General features: G+C 46.4%; 1 protein-coding gene and 2 pseudogenes across 3 annotated transcripts; 2 read left to right on the top strand and 1 right to left on the bottom strand.

Annotated features, from left to right (window-relative positions):
* Positions 1 to 295: 295 nt before the first annotated feature.
* LOC308608370 (melanoma-associated antigen B4-like) lies at positions 296 to 20,176 on the top strand (the record flags this gene model as incomplete). The annotated part of the gene is made up of 2 exons (XM_081221356.1): positions 296 to 1,226; positions 20,009 to 20,176. The coding sequence occupies exons 1-2, from the start codon at positions 360 to 362 to the stop codon at positions 20,174 to 20,176; spliced, it is 1,035 nt and encodes a 344-aa protein (XP_081077482.1). The 5' UTR covers positions 296 to 359.
* On the top strand, positions 11,824 to 12,857 carry LOC308608367 (melanoma-associated antigen B3-like; annotated as a pseudogene). The gene has a single exon. The product of its transcript is annotated as a melanoma-associated antigen B3-like (transcript).
* A 1,705-nt stretch (positions 20,177 to 21,881) lies between the features above and the next one.
* Positions 21,882 to 22,348, bottom strand: LOC308609470 (ubiquitin-conjugating enzyme E2 D3-like; annotated as a pseudogene). The gene has a single exon. The product of its transcript is annotated as a ubiquitin-conjugating enzyme E2 D3-like (transcript).
* Between the last annotated feature and the right edge of the window lie 1,410 nt (positions 22,349 to 23,758).

Here is a 23,758-nt window from a genome sequence, read left to right as displayed (position 1 = left end):
AAGAGTCGATGTGACAATCCTGTTTGTGAACGAAAGGGACCCTTGGAACCCAGAGAGGGCCTACCCTACCAGGATCTGTGGTCACCGCCGTCAGCCACAGGCAGGGCTGGCAGGCTGTAGCCTGAGGCTCACTCACTGTCGCTTCTTACGCTGGGTTCTCAGGGGACAGGCTGAGCAAGAACGAGGGCCCAGTGGTTCCTAGAGCAGAGCCCTCAAGGAAACGTGCGGAGCGGCCTTCTTCAAGTCAGGGTGGTACCTCCCTGCTGAAGGTGCTCACACCCTCTCACCTTCCCTCCTCCAGGTTCCAGCATCACCTGCTCTCCTGGCCACTCCCCCGCTTGCTGTCCCTGCCCATAGTCATGCCTCGGGGGCAGAAGAGTAAGCTGCGTGCCCGTGAGAAGCGCCGCCAGGCCCGGAGGGAGGCCCAGAATCTCGGGGGTGCTCAGGCCACTGCAGCAGAGATAGACGAGTCGCCCTCGTCCCCCGCTTCTGTTTCTCAGGGTACTCCCCCGAGCTCCCCTGCTGCTGGCACTCGCCAGGAGCCTCAGGGAGCCCCAGCCACTAGCTCTCGTGCTGCAGGGGTTTCAGGCCCAGGATCTGATGTACGTGCCAAGGGCCGGGTTGAGGCACGGAAAAATTCCTCCCGGGCCTCAGCCTCCCGTGAGAGCTCTCAGAGAGATCCTCTAACCAAGCAGGTGGGAATGTTGATAGATTTCCTGCTGGAGAAGTATACAGTGAAAGAGCCCATTATAAAGGCAGACATGCTGAAGCTTGTGAACAAAAGGTACAAGGGGAAGTTCCCCGAGATCCTCAGGAGAGCTGCTGAGCGCGTTCAGCGGCTCTTTGGTCTTGACTTGAAGGAAGTCAAGCCGAGTGGTGACTCCTATACCCTTGTCAGCCAGCTAGATGTCAGCGATGATGGCAGTCGGAGCAGTGGCAGGCGGTTTCCGAAGAGTGCGCTCCTGTTGCCTCTCCTGGGTGTGATCCTCTTGAGTGGCAACCGCGCCTCTGAGGAGGACATCTGGGAATTCCTGAGTAAATTCGGTGTTTATGATGGAAGGCGGCACTTAATCTTTGGGGACCCCAGGAAGCTTATCACAGAAGATCTGGTGCAGGAAAAGTACCTGGTGTATCGTCAGGTGCGCCACAGCGATCCCCCGCGCTATGAGTTCCTGTGGGGCCGGAGAGCCCGCGCTGCAACCAGCAAGATGAAAGTCCTGGAGTTTGTGGCCAAGGTCACTGGTGTGGCCCCCAGTGCCTTTCCAGTCTGTTATGAAGAGGCTTTGAGAGCTGAGGAAGGGAGAGCCGAGGCCAGAGCTGTAGCCAGGGCTGACACTACTGCCACTGCCGTGTGCGTCCCAGGGCCACGTCCAGCCTCTCCTCACACCCCTAGTGAGGTCTGAAGCCCAGCCATTCTTCACTGTGTGGTTGGAAAAGCCTGTTAACCGGTGTTCCTGATATGCTTAAATAACTTGTTGACTTTTTCCTGCATTTTTAATTGGTGTTGCTTTCAACAGAAAGTTTATTTCGATTCAAAATATAAGTATGTGAATGACGTGGATCACACACTTATTGCTGTTTGTCAGATTTAGGAGTTAGAATTTTGTTTTTTGAAATGCGAATTGGAAATCCTTAAATCACTTTTGTGGTCCAGAACAAGAATAACATCACTTTAGGATACGAATATCCTTGGAAACATGAAAGAACACCACCCTAAAATAGGATCAGAAGATAGCTAGGTAGCTAGATGGAGAGATAAGATAGATAAGACAGAGAGCTAAAGTAAAAGTTGATCAATTCTTGGTTTGCCTTACTCCATTTAGTCTTTCTTTTGTAAATTTAATAAAAGATATAGACTGGATTTGCTTATGGTTTTCAAGAATGTTTGAGAATATAAATTCTAGCAAATGATTTGTTCATGCCTCTTATTTCACACAAACATTAACTGAGCATCTGCTCTTAAGAAGTCTCTGTGCTTGTACTGGGGATGTTTAGTCAGAAAAGTCCTAGCCTCTGCCCATGCAATTACAGTTTCGCAGAGAAGCTGTTATTATATGGAAAAGGGTGAGATACTCTCTACTTCGAAGAGCAAGTAAAAAAGCAGGGTAAAGAGGGGGTGGAGAGAACATATTCCTTCGTTTTCATTGTTAAAAGCAGAATTTTGGCTGATTGGGAGGATTTTTTCCAGCTAGAATGCTGCATATTCTCTGACATCCCTTAGATGTAAAAAAAAAAAAAAAAAAAAAAAAAATCCCAGCTGGATTGATGGTAACATCTGAGGTCAAGATAATCATAGTAATAACTGCCATTCCCTAATGTCTCAATACAAGACAGGCACAGTGACAGATGCTTTCCATACATCACATATATTCCACCAGTCCTACAAGACTGGTCTTATCAAACTCACTTCACAGGGAAGAGCCTGAGGCTCATAGAGTTAGAGTTTGGTAATGTGCCAAAATTCATAAGGCTGGTAAATGACAGGGGTGGGACTAGACTCCTGGTCTAAATTACTGTAGAGCTCGTACTGTTGTACTCCTCCTACCCTGAGACACACCCTGTGTCTTTTATTTCAGTTGTTTTCCCAGTCCTTCAAACTTTGTCTTAGGTGATAAAAAGAATGGCCTTGTGCTCAAACTACTGGACTGGAATACGTAGCCAGAGCAGTAAGAATACCAAGATATTTGAGAGGTATAAATAAATGAATGAAAGAGACAGTATTCGGTGACAGTATAAGCACCTACATTTGCGATGTTAGATAACCTCAAAAGACTAGGGGCTCTCAAAATCATCCTCACAGTCTCTTCCCTGTAGAAAGTAAATCTATCAGAACAGAAGTGACGTGGGAATCTTCATCTGGCTGATGAGATAGAATCGATCAGTGTACTTTTTTTCCCTGACAGGCTACCACCACCTGTTCTGGGACTCCTGCCTTGTCCTATAGCTTCCCCATCTCACATTACTCCTGGGCCAGGGACCCATTCTCTGTAAGGTTTGCAGAGCGAAAACTGCTCAAGAGTTTGCAGAGATGTGCAATTTCCTCAGCAGGCTTTAATCCAAGAGATAGAAACCAAGACGAGGGCCCCGTGTAGGAGGACTGAGGAGACCAACACCCCAGAATATTGGGGGGTGGTCACTGGGACACCATTCCTGTCTGCTCTCAGACACAGAGGGTCTCAGGCAGACCTGTTAGGCTAACCGTACCCTCACTTATTCTTCAGGCTTCTTGGGGCCATAAGAAATGTGTCTAAGGGCAGAGTTCTCAGGTTGGTAGAGGAGAGCGTGTGAGTCTCTCACAGAAATGACAGTGATAAAGCTGAAGAAAGACCCAGCCAGAGCAGTAGGGTCCCATAAAGTCCCATCCCCTGTAGCAGCCCCTTGAGGTCCAGAACAGTCCTGGCTGCTTGTGACTAACACTTTGAACTCAGGTCGCGGGAAGGTGGGGACTTTGGGGATCAGCAGAGCCCTCAGCCTTAGATCAGCAGAGAATGGAGTCCCAGGAAGTGTGCAGAGTCGTAGTGAAGACCCTGTCTGTGGACATGGGGACCACTCAGTCCACCACTGACAGGGCTACACTTAGCCCCTCCTCTGCTGTTAGGTCTGGGAGGCATAGGCAAGAGCTGGCAGGGTCAAGTGCCCCCTGACTTCTGCCTGCAGGGTGTCAGGGAGGTGAGGACCTTGGTTTCTAGGCTGGCTGTTGAGCAGAGAGTGGAATCCCAGGCGTGACAGTGTCAAAGTAAAAGTCCTGTATGAGGAGTGCGGCAACCAACTACCCCGTCACACATATATCCTTAGAAAGTCCCGCGTCTGTAATTGGCCTTGGGAGGCAATAGACAGGGCTTTCAGGCTAAGTTTATCCCTTATTGCCTGAAGGAGGATGGTTTCAGGGACTTAAAGTCCTTGGACTGATGGGGGAGGCCTCATTCAGCAGAGGAAGGGTACCCAGTTCCTAACAAGAGTCAACATGATGACACTGGCTGACAATGAAAGGATCTCTCCCAGAAAGAAGGGGACCACAGAGAGCACTGTCCCTGTTGTCAGACCTGAGGCTATGTCACTTAGGCATGGTGACATGATGCGTCATACTCACTTCCTCCCAGAGCTCTCATGGAGGTAAGGAACCTCATTAAAATCCATGTGCTCAGTGGCTCTCCTTAGGGTCTCAGGGAATTGTTCCCTGTACATTTTGTTGACAACCTTCAGCATGTCTACCTTCATAATGGGCTCTTTTAGATTTCTGCAGTAGGAATTGCCTGCCGATGCAGGGGACGCGGGTTCATGCCCCAGTCCGGGAAGATCCCACATGCCGCGGAGCAGCTGGGCCCATGAGCCATGGCCGCTGAGCCTGCGCGTCCAGAGCCTGTGCTCCGCAACGGGAGAGGCCACAACAGTGAGAGGCCCGCGTACAGCAAAAAAAAAAAAAAAAAAAAAAAAAAAAGCCTGAGCATAGTATACGGTAGGTACCTTATATTTAATCAATAAAGACCGAAAGAAAGACTATAAATAAGGAAAAGATCGTCAATTTGTGGTTTGCCTAAATCCTTCTCATGTTTCTTCTTGTAAAAGTAGAAGTTATACACCTGGATTTGCTTAGATTATTCAGGAATATAAGATAAGTTAAATTTTAATGGATTAGGCCACATGCTTACTCTTTTTTAATTTCCCAATCATTAATTGAGAATGAGCTCTTTGGAAGGCTTCATACTAGTACTGTGGATGCTTCCCCCTGCCACCCACCCCAAAAGCCCCCAAACAACAACCACCACAAAAACAAGATCTAGCCCCTGCCCATTGAATTTTAGAGTCTAGGAGCTGCTATTATAAAAAAAAAAAAAAGATGGTGAGATACACTCTACAACCTACAGAACAAGTAAAATGTAGGGGTAAAGAGGGCGGGCAGTTGGAGCTGAAAGCAATCAAGTGTAAATGGCCTGAGGCAAGGCAGTTTGGAGCCTTAGGAAAATGCCAAGCCTTCAGTGAGAAGTAATTTTAAGTGAGGTTGCCTGGTGGGCTAGATGAGACTGTGGGAGTGGTGAGCCCGGCCAGACCCTCAGATGGAGGGCCTCACAGAATCCAGAATCCACTGGGCTGGCAATCTTTACCCTGGGTTGGGGGAGCCAGAGACCTCGCCATTGAAAGGGTACTCAATTGTTGTATGTTGTGTGTAATTTGGCAAATTGTAGGCAAGTTCTAGATTTTTGTTGGGAGTTAAATAAATGGAAATCATGGTTATTTAGAAGAAAGGGTAGCGGGTAGGGAAGATACTGGTCAATGACAAAAATTCTAAGGGCTTTGAGTTGTTTCCAACTGGGAAAGATTCTCCCACAAGCGCATTACGTATTATATCCTCTGGTGTGGATGTTACATGATTGTCCTTGCTAGGCAGCATTTTAGTTAATTGTGATTTCTTTGTCTTGCTGTTTGGTTAATGTGCTCAAGTTCGTGGGGCTAGTGAAACAGCAGGTAAAACAACTGATCAGCTTAAACTGGTTTTGCCTCCTTAAATAGGGTGTTGAGTAATCAAACCTTGAGTTATTTTACAGAGACAGAACTGCACATCTCCAAGAAGCAACCCATGACCCCAGGATGACCTTCCGTCTGCAGAACTCAGAGAATAGAAATGTTGCCTGGAGAGCCCGTGAAAGTCCTTCAGTTAAGGAAAAGCTGGCCTCCAGCAGCATGTGTAGCTTATATGGACTAATTCAAGACTAGCCAATTAGCTTCCAAGTTTGAAATTACCCTAACCCCTTAAATTTCACCCAGACCGCTGGATTGAGGTGAGATTTGAGAGCCTTGTCTCCTGTGTTAGTCGGCCTTGCAGTAAAGCTCTTTTCTCAAAAACTGTTGCCATAGTGTTGGCTTCTGCGCACACAGGGCAGTGAGCCCTTGTTCAGTAAGTTTTGGCAACCCAGGTGAGATTTAGGTCTTGTGACCGCCTGCCTGAGGCACTGTAGCCCCTGGCAGAGTGTGGGCCCTCGGCACCAACCTTGAGTAGCCACCTAGACTGAATTTGTCTAGAAGGTCGGCTTTTGGGTTCCTGCTTCCCCGCCATGGCGCTCCAGGCTCCTCGGGCTACTTTCACTTTTGAGAAAAGAAACAGCTCCTGGATCAGACGTCTTTTGGGTGAGTAACCTTGTTAAAATGTGCCTGTACCTAAATTGTCTAATAATCTCGTCGGAATTGTGGGTTAGAGTCCTGCCTGGTGGGGGGGGGAGTTTTTTTTGGTCAGGATAGAGTCCAGGTTAGAGTCCTAAGGCTAGGATCATGGGCTAGAGTGCCACCCTCAGAGAGACAGTACAAAAGGTTACAGATGCTGAGGTACTCAAAGGATTGGGTTGAAGTCCCAGGCCTTTGGATTTGTTTGCCTATGTTTGTTTAGGTCTGACTGTTACATTTGTTAGGATTGGCTAATGGGAGTTGGCTACTGGATGACTGTGGCAAAACGTTATTAAACCTGATTGATATTAATGAGGGTCCTCTGACTCAGGAGATAAAAGACCTTGCTCCTGGACTGGAAACCTTGCTTTACAGGGTGATGGGGTTTTTCACCCATGCCTGAGATGATTGCCCAGAGGTGGTGTTACACGTGTATATTCCTTTTTTATTATTATTTGTTTGTTTTATTGGAGAATAGTTGATTTACAATGTTGTGTTAGTTTCAGGCGTACAGCAAAGTGAGTCAGTTATACATATACATATATTCTTTCTTTTTCAGATTCTTTTCTCATATAGGTTATCACAGAATATTGAGTAGAATTCCCTGTGCTATACAGTAGGTCCTGGTTGGTTATCTGTCTTATATATAGTAGTGTGTATGTTAATTCCAAGTTCCTGATTTATCCATTGCCCCCACCACGTTTCCCCTTTGGTAACCATAAGTTTGTTTTCGATATCTGTAAGTCTGTTTCTGTTTTGTAAGTAAGTTCGTTTGTGTCATTTTAAAAAACTAGATTCCACATATGAGTGATATATGATATTTGTCTTTCTGTGTGACTTATTTCACTTAGTGTGATAATCTCTAGGTCCGTCCATGTTGCTGCAGATGGCATTCTTTCTTTCTTTTTTTATGACTGAGTAATATTCCGTTGTATATATGTACCACGTAGTTTTTATCCATTCCTTTGTCGATGGACATTTAGGTTGCTTCCCTGTCTTGGCTATTGTAGATAGTGCTGCAGTGAACATTGGGGTACGTGTACCTTTTCAAATTATGGTTTTCTTTGGATATGTGCACAGGAGTGGGACTGCTGGATCACATGGTATTTTTTTTTTAATTTTATTGGAGTTTAGTTGATTTACAATGTGTTAGTTTCAGGTGTACAGCAAAGTGATTCAGTCACACATATACATATATTCGTTCATTTTCAGATTCTTTTCTCATACAGGTTATCACAGAATAGGTCCTCGTTGGTTATCTGTCTTACATATAGTAGTGTGTATGTTAATCCCAAGCTCCTGATTTATCCACCCCTCGTGCCCCACGTTGCCCCTTGGGTAACCATAAGTTTGTTTTCGATATCTGTAAGTCTGTTTCTGTTTTGTAAATAAGTTCATTTGTGTCATTTTCTTTTTCAACACATTTTTTTAACATCTTTATTGGAGTATAATTGCTTTACAATGGTGTGTTAGTTTCTGCTTTATAACAAAGCGAATCAGCTATACATACACATATATCCCCATATCTCTTCCCTCTTGCATGTCCCCTGCATTGGCAGGCAGATTCTTAACCACTGCACCACCAGGGCAGTCCCGGAATAAAGTTTTTATCTCAAAAGCCAGTGCCATAGTATTGGCTTCTATGCATGTCAGGCAGTGAGCCCTTGCTGGGTAACACTAGTAAATGACAGGCCTGGGACTAGACTCCTGGTCTGAATTCCTCTAGATCTCACACTGTTATACTCCCCTTGGCCTAAAGCAGAGCTTGTATTCCTTGACACTCAAATGTATCTGGGGATAAAGATAAGGACTGTGTGGCTAAAGAACGGGATTGGAATCTATCCAAAGCATTGAAGAATACCTCAGTAAATGCCAGTTAGGAATAAGGAGGAGGAACAGGAATAAGGAGAAGAAACAGATGCTGCTCAGTGACAGTAGGATCATCTCTATATGCAGTGTCAGACAACCTCAGTCAGGGGAAGCACAAAACCATCCTGGGCAGCTCCTTTCCTTTAGAAGTATGCACATATCTCAGATGCTGTGAGTTGGGTTCTAGGTCACCGCAATAATGCGAATATTGCAATAAAGTAAATCCCATGAGATTTTGGGTTTCCCAGTGCTTATAAAAGTTGTTAATCCTATTGTACACTTACTAGACAGTGTCTAAAAAAAGGCACACATCTTAATTTAAAAATACAAAACAGTTACAATAATAACAAAGATAACTGAGCAGAGAACCCTAAGAAAATAATGGAAGAGTTTAAAATATTTCAAGAATTAACAAAATGTGGCCCAGGGACCCCACGTGAACACATGGTGTTGGGAAAACGGCGCCCATTCACATGTTCAATGCACGGTCACCACAAACTTACAATTCGTAATAAAACAGAATATCTGTGAAGCATGATTAAGTGAAATACGATAAAAAGAGGTATGCCTATAAATCAGTTAAAACAAGTCACAGGTGAGGCTAATTCTGGCTATTGAGAAGGACAGGTTAGCATTCTTTTTCTCTGGGAGCCCACCCCTGTCCTGGGCCCCCTGCCTTATGTTGCATTTTCCCCATCTCACGTCAAGTCTGGGACATGAAACTACAAGGTTTGCATTAGGTACACTGCTCAAGAGTTTGCAGGGATGTGGCATTCCCCAGGAACCTTTTAATCCAAGAGATAGACAAAAGGAACACGCCCCCACCCCCCGAAATGAGTGAGGACTGGAGAGACAACCACGGCAAAATATAGGTCATTCAGAGACCTGCCCAAACGTTCTCTCAGACCTAGAATGCCCAGGCAGGGCATCCTCTCTTATAAGTCTCATAGTTCTCAGCGAGGTCAAAGTCTTGGTCTAAGAAGAACAGCCTCAGTTCAGTAGAGGGAGAAGCTCAGGTTGGAGGGTCAGGGAGGATCAGGTCCCAGGACTGGCCAGGAGTACGGTGGGGTCCCTGAGTGAGGAAAGAGGTATCACTAGACCCACAAATGAGGGGGCTTTACAGACCCCTGCCCCCATTCTTAACCACGAGAGGCCCCGGGCAGCAGAGCTCTAGGGATGAGAAGCCTCCTCGTTTCTATCTGTCTGGTCTCGGCGAGGGAAGGGCTTTGTCTATCAGGATCAGCTCCCACTTCTGCAAGGGAAGGGGTCTTGGCCATAACCAGACAAACCAGGGTCAGGGTGAGGACCTCAGTGCTAATGAGAAGGTCTCTCTCCCAAGGAGCGAGGCTCACAGGGTGGCGCCCCTCTTGTCAGGCAGAGATGGTCAGAACAACGCCCTGCCTTCCCCACTAGGGACTCGGGGATGTGAGGGCTTTGTTTGGAGGCCGGAGGACTCGGGACCACAGAGGGAGGGGTCACGGGCTCTAATAGACGGCACGGAGAGAACCGCGAGGGAGGATCAAGGGGCGGCTGACCTCTGAACCCCGGGGTCCCGTAGAGCCCCGCCCCTCGCGTCAGCCATTGGAACCCCACGCAAGGCAGCCGTTAACCGAAGTGGCTCGCACACTTCTGCTCCGGGGGCGAGGAGCCGGAAGGTTGTCCACGGCGTTTGTTCGGCCAAGGGCGGATTCCCAGGACTGATCTGCAGTCAAGGTGAGGACCTGAATGCGGACCCAAGGGACCCTTCCCCCCTCCCGTAACACAGGTGACCCCCACAAATCCCGCCTCTGTGATCAAACGTGGAAGGTTCCCGAAAAGCTGTTAGGCTGAGTTCTGCCTGGAAATTCTCAAGGGGGAAAGCCTTAATCTAAGAGAGAATTTCCCGATTCTGTACATGAAGGAAACCTAGGCCCTAAGTGAAGTCAAGGCGGGGTGGGGGCGGGGCCTGAGTGCTAATGAGGGAGTGGAGATGGCAACAGAGCCGCACCCATGCACTCAGTTCCCGGAGGCTCCAGGCCCGGGGCGGTCATAGGTAGCAGGCCCGGACTTCCCCCCCCCCCCACCCCCAGGAGCTCAAGGAGGTGAAGCTTGTGGGCACAGTTCGGTAAAGGGAGGAGTCCCAGGCTCTGACAGATTCCAAGATGGGGGCTCTGTATGTAGGACCTAGGGACCGCCGGCTCCAGAACACTGGAGTGCCACAGACCCCCGCCCCTGCTGTCAGCTGTCGGAGACCCTGAGTAGTCGTGGCCGGATGTGAGTCATCCTGACTTCGGCTTCAGAGGTTCCAGCAAGTGAGAACTTTGATCTGAGGGCCATGCCTCCGGCCGGGCAAGAGAAAATTCCCAGTGCTGGCCTGGAGTCAAGGTGAAGACTTTGAGTGGGGAGTGAGGGGTACCACTCGGCCCGTAACAAACTGCGCTAAGTCTCGCTGCTGCTGTAGGCCCTGGGAAGCCCCAACAGAGCCCTCCAACCGAGTTCTGCCTGAGATGTCTCGGGGATGGGAGGGCCTCGGTCTAGGGAGTAGCTCCGTCTTGCAGAGGGAGGATACCTAGGTCCTAACAGAGGTGAAGGTGAGGACCCTAAATACTAATGAGGGGGCCTCTCCCCATTTAGGGGTGGCATCACAAAGCAGCGCCCCTACACTTGTGGGAGGCTCCAGCCAGGGGTAGTCATATATGTAGGACCCTGACTTTCCCCTCTAGGGACTCGGGGAGTTGAGGGCTTTGCTCTGAGGCTGGACTGCCCAGGTTACTGGTGGGAGGAGTCCTAAATCCTATGCAGAGTTCAGGTCAGAGACCTGAGTGAGGACTGAGGTGAACACCGACTCTAAAATGTAGGGTCTCATAAATTCTGCCCGTGTTCTGAGTAGAAACCCAGAGTATCTGTCAAGCTGAAGCCCTCTTCTCACTTGTCTGGAGAGTTCAGAGATGTGAGGGTGTTGGACTAATTGAACAGCCTCGAGTCTGCAGAGGGAAGAGACCCAGGGCTTTCTAGGAGTCAGGATGAGGACCCTGAAAGAACAGTGATGATACCACTCACCCACAAACAGAGGAGACTAACAGAGAGTGCCCCCCCTCCTTGCTTGCAGCGCTGGGGAGCCCAGGTATGGAAGTCAGGTGTATGTGAGCCCTCCTTTTTTTCTGATGGTATGAGATTGGTGAGAGCCTTTGAGAAGAGGTACATCAGATCAGACGCAGGTATCCCAGGCCCTACCTGGAGCCAAGGCAAGGACCCTGAATGAGGACTGAGGACCCCAAGGAGCCCAGGACAGAGTCCCATAGAGCTGTCAGCTGTGGGTGCCCCCCTGCAGGGGCGCTGGGCTGAGGTGCCCCTTCACTTCTTCTTAAGGTATCCCAGGAAGATGAGGACCTGGGTCTGAGGTATAAATTTAGAGCAGCGCAGAGGAGGGGGCCCAGGCCCTGTGCAAAGTTGATACGATGGTCCTGAATATGAACTGAGGGGACCCCAATGCTCCAGAGTAGAGGGGGCTCCACAAGGACTAGATAATTGCCCACTGCTGCTCTCGGCCCCAGTAAGCACCAGGCAGGGCTGGCAGGCTGCAGCCTGAGGCTCACTTTAATTATTTCCACAGGGTTCTTAGAGGACAGGGTGATGAGCACAGGAGTCCTGTGTGTTCGCAGAGCAGTGCCCACACGGAAACCTGCAGAGTGGCCCTCTTAAAGGCAGGGGGGTACCTCCCTGCTGTAGGCGCTCACACCCTCTCATCCTCTCTCCTCTCTGCCAGATCACCCGCTGTCCTACCTGCATTCCTGCCTGTTGTCCCTGACCACAGTCACCATGCCTCGGGGTCAGAACAGGGAGCTCCGCACCCGTAGGAGACGCCGCCAGGCCCAAAGTGGGACCCAGGGTCTGACGGGTGCTCAGGCCACTGCAGCCGAGGAGGAAGCCGCCTCGTCGCCTCCTCCTCCTCCTCTTGGAGTTACTACTCCGAGAAAGCCGGCTGCTAAGTCACGTAGCACTCTCAAGAGTCGTCAGAGGGCCCTAGCCACCACCACTAAGCCTGCAGGTGTTTCTCCCACAAGATCATCCGAAGGAGCCAAAGGCCAAATGGAGCAAAAGCACAGTTCCTCTCAGGCCCCGTCTCCGCCGTGCGGTCTCGAAAAGGCTCTCGAAGGCAGACAGTGAATTTGTTGGTGCAGTTCCTGATGCACATGTGTAAAAAGAAAAGGCCTGTTACAAAAGCACATATGCTGAAGTTTATCAATAAGAAGTGCCAAAAGCAATTCCCTGAGATCCTCAGAAGAGCTTGTTTCAGCATGGAGGCGGTATTTGGTGTTGACTTAAAGGAGGTCGACCGTACCAAGCATTCTTATACCTTTGTCAGCAAAATGGCTCTCCCTGACAATGGGACCATGGGTTGTGGCAGGGGATTACCCAAGACCGGTCTCCTGATGTGTCTCCTGGGTGTGATCCTCATGAAGGGCAACTGTGCCACAGAGGAGAATATCTGGGAATTCCTGAATAAGATGAGTGTCTATGCTGGGAAGAGGCACTTCTGATTTGGGGAGCCCAAGAAGCTCATCACCCAAGATTTGGTGAAGCTGAAGTATTTGGAATACCGGCAAGTGGCCAACAGTGATCCAGCACACTACGAGTTCCTGTGGGGCCCGAGAGCCCACGCCGAAACCAGGCAGATGAAAGTGCTGGAGTTCCTGGCCAAGATCAATCACACCATCCCCAGGGCCTTCCAATCTTGCTTTGAAGAGGCTTTGAGAGATGAGGAAGAGAGAGCGCGAGCCGGTGGATCTTCCAGGGTTCTGTCCAGCTCCTGCCACACAGAATCTGAGGCAGATTCTGCACTTTGCGGCTGAAGAGAGTGTTCAGTGTTCCAAGTAGTGTAGGGCTGGGTGTGACGGAGGGAACAGTGTATAATACCTTTGTGTCCCTGTTCTGTATGGGGAATTTGGAAATACGTCTGTGTTTTTGTTTTTTGCTGTCTTTCAAAGGTTAACTCCTAAATGAAATCTTAAAACCTTAGTGTTTTTAAGGTTTTAAGAATAAGGTTTAAGAATAAGGTTTCAAGAATAAGGTTTAAGAATAAGAGTTTTGCTGTTTTGTAAAACAGATTGGGAAAACTTCCATCTCTTTAGTAATTTGGTGGAAGATAACATGGCATTGCAATATGCAATTCCTTGAACATGTGAAGAAGTTAAATATAGTATAGTATAGTAGTATACTGTAGTATCGTATAGAAAAAGTAAGATGGTCAATATTTGGTTTCCTAATTCCTTTTACTCTGTTTTATAAAATTATATAAATAACAGTATGTGCTTGGCTCATTCAAAAATGTAGAATTAAATCATAATAAAGTAGACCTCATGCTCACAGGCTCATTTATTCCCCATACATGAATTGAGCATCTGCTCTTAGAAGGCTCCTTGCTAGGACTGTGAGAGCTGAGAAGAAAGAAGGCCTAGCTACTGACCATAAAATTATAGAGTCAAGAAGCAGCTATCATATAAAGAAAACGGTGATGTATACTCTAAGACCAAAAGGACAAATGAAAAGACAGGATAAGAAAGGAGGGGGGTGGTTTCACATGATAGCAGTCAAATGTAAATTCCCTGATGCAAGGCAGTGGTGGGCCTTGGGAAAATGTAAGTCCTGCAGTGGGACGTAATTATAAGTCAGGTGTGTGGTGGGCTAGATGAGACTGATAATTTTGAGCAGGGGCCAGATCCTCAGCTGGTGGGCTGTATAGTTGAAGGACAAAGCCTGGAATGGGAAACTGCCCTTAGCAGTTACAGGCACACTTCATTTTGTTGCGCTTTGCTTTATTGTATTTCACAGATACTGCTTTTTCTTTTCCTCTTTAACAAAGTGAAGGTTTGTGTCCACCTTGCTTCCAGCAAGTCTTTCAGCACCATTCTCCCAACAACGTATTCTCACTTCATGTCTCTGTGTCACATTTTGGTAATTCTCACAATATTTCACACCTTCCACCAGCCAAAAGATGGACTCGCTGAAGGCTCAGGTGATGGTTAGCATTTTTTTTTAGCAGAAAGGTATTTTTTAATTAAGGTATGTACATTGTTCTTAGACATAATGCTATTGCACGCTTCATAGACAGCAGTATAGTGTAAACATAAAGTTTATAAGAGCACTGGGAAACCAAAATATTCTTGTGACTCACTTTATTGTGCTATTCGCTTTATTCTGGGGGTCTGGAACCAAACCTGCAGTATCTTCAAGGTCTCCCTATACTCTGGGGTTGTAGGTAGATCAGAGAGAAATCACCTGAGGCAGGAATAGAATGTGTCCTGTGCTCTTGTCCCAGTGCAGGTGAACACTATGCAAATTAGATGTTTTATTCACGTCATGTCTCCAGGGAGTTTCTGAGAAATAAGGGTGGTACTCCCCTGAGGTGGGATGCCCAGAAGCCACTGGACTGGCACTCTTTGCCCTAGTTGGGGGAGCCAGAGCCCACTCCACTAACAAAAATCATTCAAATTAAGTTATCTTGATTGTAATTTGGCAAACTCTAGGCAAGGAATAGATATTCGTGTGTGGTTAAATGAATGAAAGTGGGAGTGGTTCCCAAAGAAGGGCAACTGAGAGGGAGGTGAGTTTTTGGTCCGTGAAACATTTTAGAGCTTCGTGTTGCATCTACTGAGGAAGTCTACCTCATGTTGACCTTGAATGACATACTCTTAACAGGGAAGTAACTAGTTTTCCTTGCTGAGCAGGATTTTGCCGGATAGGGGTTTCTTTGCCCTAGAGCCCTGCTTATTCTCTGGCATCTCCTGGATTGAAAGTTACATCTCAGTGTAGTGGGTTGAAACTCCAGGGGACAAATTAATCAGAGTAAGAACTGGCATCCTTGAAAGTCTCAGTACCGGCCAGGCAATGGGCCAGGCACTTCACAGGCATTCTACAAATTCTATCAGTCCCCAAGACAGAGCTTCTCAAACCCATTTCACAGATGAAAAGACCGAGGCTCACAGAGTTTGGTAATGTGTTCAATTTCACACAGCTGTTAAGTGACAGTGTCCTGGCCTAACTAAGTCTGACGCCCACACTTTTCCATTCCTCCCAGCCCGAGGCCAACTTTGTGTTCCATAATTCACCTTACTTCTCACTCAGTACAAAATATATCTCAGGTGATAAAAAGGAGGACCCTGTGCCCAAAACACTGGGTGGGAATACGTAAGCACAGCAATAAGCGTATCAAAATAGTTGAAAAGGGTGAAGAAAGCAGAGGAAGATATTTAGTGACAGTATGATCATCTATGTATCCGAAGTCAGATAGCCTCAAAAGATCGGGCTCAGAAAATCATGCTGGACAGCCCTTTGCATTTGGAAGTTAAATCTATTCAAAGAGAAGTTACATAAAGGGCTAAGTCTTGCTGGTAAAGAGAAGGGCAAAACCGATGTATTTTTTTTCCTTGACAGCCCATCCATCCTGCCTTGTGTTACAACTTCCCTACTTCACATCACCCCTGGGACGGAGACCCAGTCTCTGAAGGGTTTGCAATAGGGAAACTGGTCAAGAGTTTGCAGGGATGGGCCCTTTAATCAAGAAACAGGAGCCACGATGAAGGGCCCCTCACGGGTGGCCTGGGGAGAGCAACATGCCAGGCAAAGTTGTCAGCCTGAGCATGCTCTCACTTACTCTTCAGGGTTCTCAGGGCCTTGTGAGTCCTACCTAGGAGGATGAGCTCAGGTCAGTAGAGGGAGGAGCCCCAGTCTCTGCCACATGTGATGGTGAGGACACTGAATGAGGAATGAAGGAAGCACACCTGCCAGCCCCGAACAGTGTGTCCCATGGACTCCCGACCCTGCCGTCAGCCCTCGGAGTCCCCAGACAGCCTTGGCAAGATGTGGCTGAACCTGATTTCCACGTAAGAGGTTGAGAAAGTGAAGACTTTGGCCTGAGGTTGGGCAGCTCAGGTCAGTAGGGAGAGGATTTCCAAGGTGCGCCAGGAGGAAGGTGAGCACCCTGAAGAGTTCAGGGCCCACCAAACCCATATCAGCGGAGACCTCACAGAATCCTCCCTGTTGCCGTGACAGATCCTGGTGTAAATGTCAGGGAGAGATGGCCTCATATCCTTCTCAGGGATAACAGAAAAGTGCGGAACTTGGTCTGAGGGGGAGGTCCCAGGGCAGCAGAGGGGGGAACCTTAGGCCTTCGCGTGAGTGAGATTTAGGGCACTGAGTTAGAACCCTGAGTGGGATCACCATCATATGGTCTCAGCCTGCCTGACACAGTTGTCACTCATGGCATGGCAGGTGTGGCCAAGTAAGGCCACCCTCACCTCCTCCTAGTGGATCTCAGGGAAATAAGAGCCTTCCTCTGAAGAGATGTGCTCAGGTCGAGAAAGAGGGGAGCCTCAGGCCCTGCCAGGAGTCAGATCAAGGAAACTGAGTGAGGACTGAGAGGCCCACCCACTCTTGGATAGAGGGGAAAACTGGCCCTGCGCCTGCACTCAAGACTTAAATCCCCAGGGAAGGGTGTGAGGCTGAGCAACAACCACCACCCCCATCGGTGTTTTCTTTAGTTCACTTTATTGTTTTTAAAGCAGTTTTAGGTTCACAGCAAACTGGAGCAGAAGGTACAGACTTCCCATGTACCCTCCTCCCTGACACAGCGCACACCGCCCCCCGCTACCAACACCCCCCATCAGAGTGGGCCGCTCGCTGCGATCTGTGAAGCTGCATTGACACATCATTAGCACACAAAGTCCAGAGTTACCTTAGGCTTCATTCTTGGTGTTGTACGCTTTGTGGGTTCCGACGAACGTGGGATGACTTGTACCTACCATCATAGTGTCATACAGAGTAATTTCACTCCCCTGAAAATTCTCTGTGCTGTATTCATCCCTCCCTGCCCCCAACCCCTGGCAACCACTGGTCTTTTTACTTTTTCTATAGTTTTGCCTTTTTCCAGGATGTCCTGTAGTTGGAATCACGCAGCATGTCGCCTTTTAAGATTAGTTTCTTTCACTTAGTCGTACACATCTAAGGTTCCTCCATGTCTTTTCACGGGTTGATAACTCAGTTATTTCTAGCACTGAACGGTATTCCATTATTTATCCATTTACCTGCTGAAGGACACCTTTGTTGCTTTTAAGTTTTGGCAATTATGAGTAAGGCTGCTATAAACATCGGCGTGCAGGTGTTTGTGTGGATGTAAGTTTCCAACTCATTTTGGTAAATACCAAGGAGCATGATTACTAGATTGTATGGTAAGAGTATGTTTAGTTGGTGTTTTAAAAAAGCAACTTATCGAGGTAGGATGGACACACGAAAACCGTACATATTTAATGAATACAAATTGATGAGTTCGGAGATAGGTATCCACTTGTGAAACTATCAGTCACCACAGTTTATGCCATAAACATATCTATGACCTCCAAATGTTTCCTCCCACCCTTTTTATTGTGTGTGTGTGGTAAGAACACTGACCGTGAGATTTAACCTGTTAGAAAGTGTACCGTATAGTTTTCTTAACTGTAAGCTCTATGCTGTATAGTAGATCCCTAGGACTTACCTTGCATAACTGAAACTTTGTAACTTTTGATGAAAACCTTCTCATTTTCCCCATCTCCATAGCCCCTGGCAACCACCACTCTACTCTCTGCTTCTCTGACTTTGACTGTTTTAGATTCCTCATATAAATGACATCATGTAGTATTTGTCCTTCTGTGTCTGGCTTATTTCACTGGAACATAAAGTTCTCTAGATTTATTCACGCTGTCATAGCTGGAGAAGTTAGCTTCTTTTTAAAGCTGAATGATATTCCGTTGTATGTATACTTTACACTTCCTTTATCCGTTCATCCATCGGTGGACATTTAGGTTGCTTCCATAGCTTGGCTATTACGACTCATGCTGCAGTGAACATGGGAATGCAGGTATCTCTTCAAGGTCCTGATTTCAATTCCTTTGGATAGTAGTGGGATTGCCGACAATATCATATGCTATTTTTGATTTTTTTGAGGAGCCTCCATACTGTTTCCCATAGTGGCTGGACCAATTTCCATTCCCACCAACAGTATCGAATACGTTTAGTTTACTAAGGAGCTTGCAAACTGGCTTCCAAAGTGCCTATACCATTTGCATCACCACCGACAATGCAAGCGTTCTTATTGAATCACACCCTCACCAGCGTTTCCTGCTGTCAGTCCTTTGGATTTTGGCATGTAGTGGTATCTGGTTGTAATTTTAAGTTGCAGTTCCCTAATGGTATATGATGGTGCGCACCTTTTCGTATGCTTGTTTGCCATCTGTACATCTTCCTCAGTGAGGTATCTGTTCATATCTTTTGTCCATTTTTTTAATCGGGTTGTTAGTTTCCTTCTTATTGAATTTTAAGAGTTCTTTGTATATTTTGGATAAAAGCCTTCATCAGATCTGTCTTTTGCAAATATCTCCTCTGAGACTGTAGCTCATCTTCTTGTTCTCTTGATGGTGTATTTTTGCAGATTAGAAGTTTAAGGGAATGAAATCTCGCTTGTCAATTATTTCTTTCATGGATCCACATCCCATTTTATATGAGTTCTGGAAGGAGGTGAGATCCTCGGTCTGAAGGTCCAGCCCCCAGTGAGCAAAAGGAAGAGTCCATGACCCTGTGCGGTATCCAAGTGAGGACTCCAAATGACCACTTGGGATCTGACAAGCTCAGGACAGAGAGGTACCCACGGAGCTTTAACTGCTGGGTTCCCCCTGATAAGAGTGGTGGGCTGAGGTGCCCCTGTCACTTCCTTCTTGTGGGTCCCGGAGAGCTTCGGGGTGTCAACTTTAGAGTCACAGAGAGGGGAGTTTCCAGGCCTTGCCAAGAGCTGTCACGATAATCCTGAAGCTAAACACAGAGGACTCCCTACACTGAAAAACACAAGTGGCCCCACTATCAACCCTGCTGTCACCCTAGTCAGTAAAACACAGGGCAGGCAGGCTGCAGCCTAAGGCTCACCGTTCCTCCACTGGGTTCTCGGGGACAGGTTGACCAGGAGAACAAGAGCCCTGCAGAGTCCTAGGGCAGTGCCCTCAAGGGAACCTGCAGAGATGGACTTGGTTAAAGCTTATGTGGAATCTCCCTGCTGAAGGTCCTCACACCATCTCATTCTCCCTCCTCTTCCCTCCTCCAAGTGCGGGCATCACCCACACTCCTGCCTGCTGTTCCTGATCACACTCATCATTCCCTAGGGTCACAAGAGTAAACTCAGTGCTCGTGAGAAATGCCAGCATGCCCGGGGTGAGACCCAGGATCTCCAGGGTGCTCAAACCACTCAGCAGGAAAGAGTCCCCCTTCTCTTCCTCTCCTGTTTTGGGGATGTTTCCTTGGACTCCCCTGTGGCTGGCATTCCTAGGAGCCTCAGAGATCCACATCCACCATCATTACTTCTCAGCTGTTCCATGCACAATGTCTGAAAAAGATGTCAAGAGCCAAGATGAGAAAGTGCACGTCGCTCTAAAGCCTCAACCTCCACTGAGAGCTTCCGGAAAGACCTTCTAACCAGGAAGGCAGGGATGTTGATGCAATTCCTACTGCAGAAATATAAAAGAGCCCATTACGAAGGCAGACATGCTGAAGGTTGTCAACAAAATGTACAGGGAACAATTCCCCGAGATCCTAAGGAGAGCCACTGAGCACACGGAACTGGTCTGTGGCCTTGACTTGAAGGAAGTCAAGCCGAGTGGTCACTCCTATGCCCTTGTCAGCAAGCTAGACCTCACCAACGATGGGAGTCTGAGCAGTGGCTGGGGGTTTCCGAAGGATGGGCTCCTGATGCCTCTCCTGGGTGTGTGATCTTCTTGAATGGCGACCGTGCCTCTGAGGAGGAGATCTGGGGATTCCTGAATATGAGGGACGTCTATGGTGGAAGGAGGCATTCAATCTTTGGGGAGCCCAGGAAGCTTATCACAGAATATTTGGTGCAGGAAAAGTGCCTGGTGTATCATCAGATGCGTGACAGCGATCAAGAGCCCAAGCTGAAACCAGCAAGATGAAAGCCCTGGAGTGTCTGGCCAGGGTCACTGATAGGGTCCCCACTGCCTTCCCATCCTGGTATGAAGAGGCTTTGAGAGATGAGGGAGAGAGAGCCCGAGCCAGGGCTGCAGCCAGGGCTGGCACTACTGCCACGGCCAGTGCACATCCCAGGGCCACATCCAGTCGCTCCTGTCACCCCTAGTGAGGTAGAGGCCGATTCTTCACTGTGTGGTTGGAAAAGCCTGTTAACCAGTGTTCCTGATATGCATAAATTCCTGTTGACTTATTTTTTTGGTAATTTTCAAGTGATTTTCTTTTCAAAAGAAAGTTTATTTAGATTCAGAACGTAAGCTTATGAGTGACGTGGGTCACACACTTATTGCTCTTTATCAGATTTAGAAGTAAGAATTTTGTTTTTTGAAATACAAATTGAAAAATTTTAAATCATCTATGTGATCCAGAACAAGACTGCATGGAATTGGAATAGGGATATCCTTGGTAATGTGAAAGAAGTCCACGGTAGAATAGGATAAGAAGATAGAGAAAAAAAATTAAAGCTGTTCTCTTATGGGTTTGGTGTACTCCATCCAGTCTTTCTTTTCCAAAATTTAAAAGATATACACCTTTTAAATTTAGGAAAAGATATATACCTTTTTGCATTTAGGATGTGCTTAAATTATTCAAGAAAATATGAGTTTATGGGACTGTAAATTGATGCAGCCACTGTGGAAAACAGTATAGAGGTTCATCAAAAAATTGAAAATAGAACTACCATGTGATCCAGCAATTCCACTCCCGGAAATTTATCCGCAGGAAAAGAAAACAACAACTTTTTGGAAAAGATATCTGCACTCCCCCCATATTCATTTATTTACCATAACCAAGACATGAAAACAACATAAGTGTTCATTAATGGATGAATGGATAGAGAAAATGTGATACACACTCACACACACAGTCACACTCTCACCCTCCCTCGTATATTATTCAGCCATTAAAAAAAATAAATAAATAAAAGGAAATCCTGCCATTTGCAATAACACAGAGGGACAGACAAAGACAAATACTATATGATCTCACTTATATGTGGAAATTTAAAAAAAGAAAAACCACCCAGAGATACAGAGAACAGATTGGCGGTCGCCACAGGTGTGGGGTGGAGGATGGATGAAATGGGTGTAAATGGCCAAACGGTACAAACCATTTACAAAATAAAGAAGTCCTGGGGATGTAATGTACAGCATGGTGACTATAGTTAATAATACTGTATTGTATATTTGAAAGTTGTTAAGAGAGTAGATCTTTTTTAATTGAGGTATAGTTGATGTACAATATTTTATAAGTTTCATGTACGCAACAGAGTGATTCACGTGAATTTTTAGAGGTTATATTCCATTTACAGTTATTATCAAATATTGGCTATATACCCTTTGTTGTGCAATATATCCTTGTAGCTTATTGATTTTATACATAGTATTTTGTACCTCTTAATCCCCTATCCTTCCCCTGCCCCTCCCCCTTCCCTCTTCCCACTGGTAACCACTAGTTTGTTTTCTATATCTGTGAGTCTGTCATATTTCCCTTGTTTGCTTTATTTTTGCAATTCTCCATATAAGTGGTATCATACAGTGTTTTTCTTCCTCTATCTCACTTGTTTCACTTAGCATAATACCCTCCAGCTCCATCCATGTTGTTGCAAAATGGCAAAAGTTCATACTTCTTTTATGGCTGACTAGTATCCCATTGTGTGTGTGTGTGTGTGTGTGTGTGTGAAGAAGATGTGGTATATACATCTTGGCAATTGTCAGTAATGTTGCTATGAACATTGGGGTGCGTGCATCTTTTCGAATGAGTGTTTTTTTCCTTTTTTAACAGTAATTTAGAGTTTATTCTAGCTATAATGCAGGTTATTCTGACTTTAAGGTAGCATACATGGCATACCTCTGAGTCCGTTCCTGGGAAATTCTTTTGTACTTCTCTCTCTCTGTTTTATAGATCCATGCAGTGTATGACACTAGGGGGGGTCATCTGGGTTTGGATCATATAGCAGTGAACAAATGGATGAGAGAACTTTCGAAACAATGAAAGGAGGAGGCCACTGTGATCTTAGAATATTGAGACAAATGGTGCCATTAGTGTTAATGTTTGAATGATAAATTCTTGTTGCAAATGCAACCTTAGGTAGTTTGAAGGGGTAGTCTGTAGGAAAATGAATTGTCAAAAGGAATCCACCACCTTGATATGGGTTTTCACTAGCTTCCATAATTGTGGCTTGCCAATGAAACATATTATCCCCAGCTGGACCTGCAGAACGGTGTGCTGGAGGGTCAGGGGCCAAATCACTAAGTTCCTTATTAATCCCCTTCAGCACCATGGTCTGTGCTTTTCCTCTGGCCCCTCACGGTCTTGGTGTGTGCTCAGTGATCCGGCCAAAACTCTTGATTATCCGGGCGGCTGGGAAGGACTGTCTCTTCATCCTATCCTGGCTCTGCCAGACACAGGCACCTTCTTACTAAACAGAGAGGTGGGACTGGGAGGGTGGGGGTCAGAGGCATGTAGACGAAGCTGTGGGGGAAGGGTAGATGAGCGGTGGAAACCCTTAGACTCAGAGAACCATGGAGAGCCTGAAGGAGACCATCCAACTTAGTGAGGGGGTGGGGTTGTTGTTTTTTGTTTGCTCGTTTGTTTCTTTTGGATACATACCCAGGAGTGGAATTGCTGGGTCATATGGTAGCTCTATTTTTAGTTGCTTGAGGAACCTCCATACTGTTTTCCACAGTGGCTACACCTATTTACATTCCCACCAACAGTGTACAGATCTCCACGTGCTCGCCAGCGTTTGTTATTTCTGTTCTTTTTCATGATGGCCATTCTGATAGGTGTGAGGTAATACCTCATTGTAGTTTTAGTTTGCATTTATCTGATGATTAATGATGTTGACCATCTTTTCATTTGCCTGTTGGCCATCTGTATGTCTTCTTTGGAAAAATGTCTATGTAGGTCTTCTGCCCATTTTTCTGATTGGGTTATTTGGAGGTTTTTTAACTGTTATATGAGCTGTTTATATATTTTGGATGTTAACCCCTAACTGGTCATATCATTTGCAAATATTTTCTCCCATTCAGCAGGTTGTCTTTTCATTTTGTCAATGGTTTCCTTTGCTGTGCAAAAGCTTTTAACTTTAATTATATTCCATTTGTTTATTTTTGCTTTTATTTCCTTTGCTTTAGGAGACAGATCCAAAAAAATATTGCTATGATTTATGTCAAAGAGTGTTCCACCCATGTTATCTTCTAGGAGTATTATGGTTTCCACTCGTATATTTAGGTCTTTAATCGGTTTTGAGTATATTTTTGTATGTAGTGTTAGAGAATGTTCTAATCTCATTCTTTGACGTGTAGCTGGACAGCTACACGTCAAAGAATGAGACTAGAGCATAAACAGAATTTGGCGATACAACAAAAGTAAATATGCATTTACATTTGAGCCAGTAACTCCAATTTTTCAGAAATTAACCCCAAAGACACATCCACAACAATGTGAAAATACCGCGATGTCCGTGAATATATTAATTGAAAAAAAACATGGTATATTCACAGAGTGGAGTACTATACTGTGTAGCTTTCAAAAAGAATGAGCATGATCTTTGTAAACTAATATGGGGTGCTTCCAGGATAGATATGGATAGAGATATATAAAAGAATGTGTGAGTTTGGGGCTAATGTCAATGATAACCCAGCCCAGTGCCTTCCCATCCTGGTATGAAGAGGCTTGGAGAGATGAG

Source organism: Mesoplodon bidens (genome assembly GCF_964165515.1).
Source record: "Mesoplodon bidens genome assembly, chromosome: X".
NCBI lineage: Eukaryota > Metazoa > Chordata > Mammalia > Artiodactyla > Ziphiidae > Mesoplodon > Mesoplodon bidens.
Note: the sequence above shows the minus strand (reverse complement) of the source record. Positions and strands in the feature narration are given on the sequence as shown.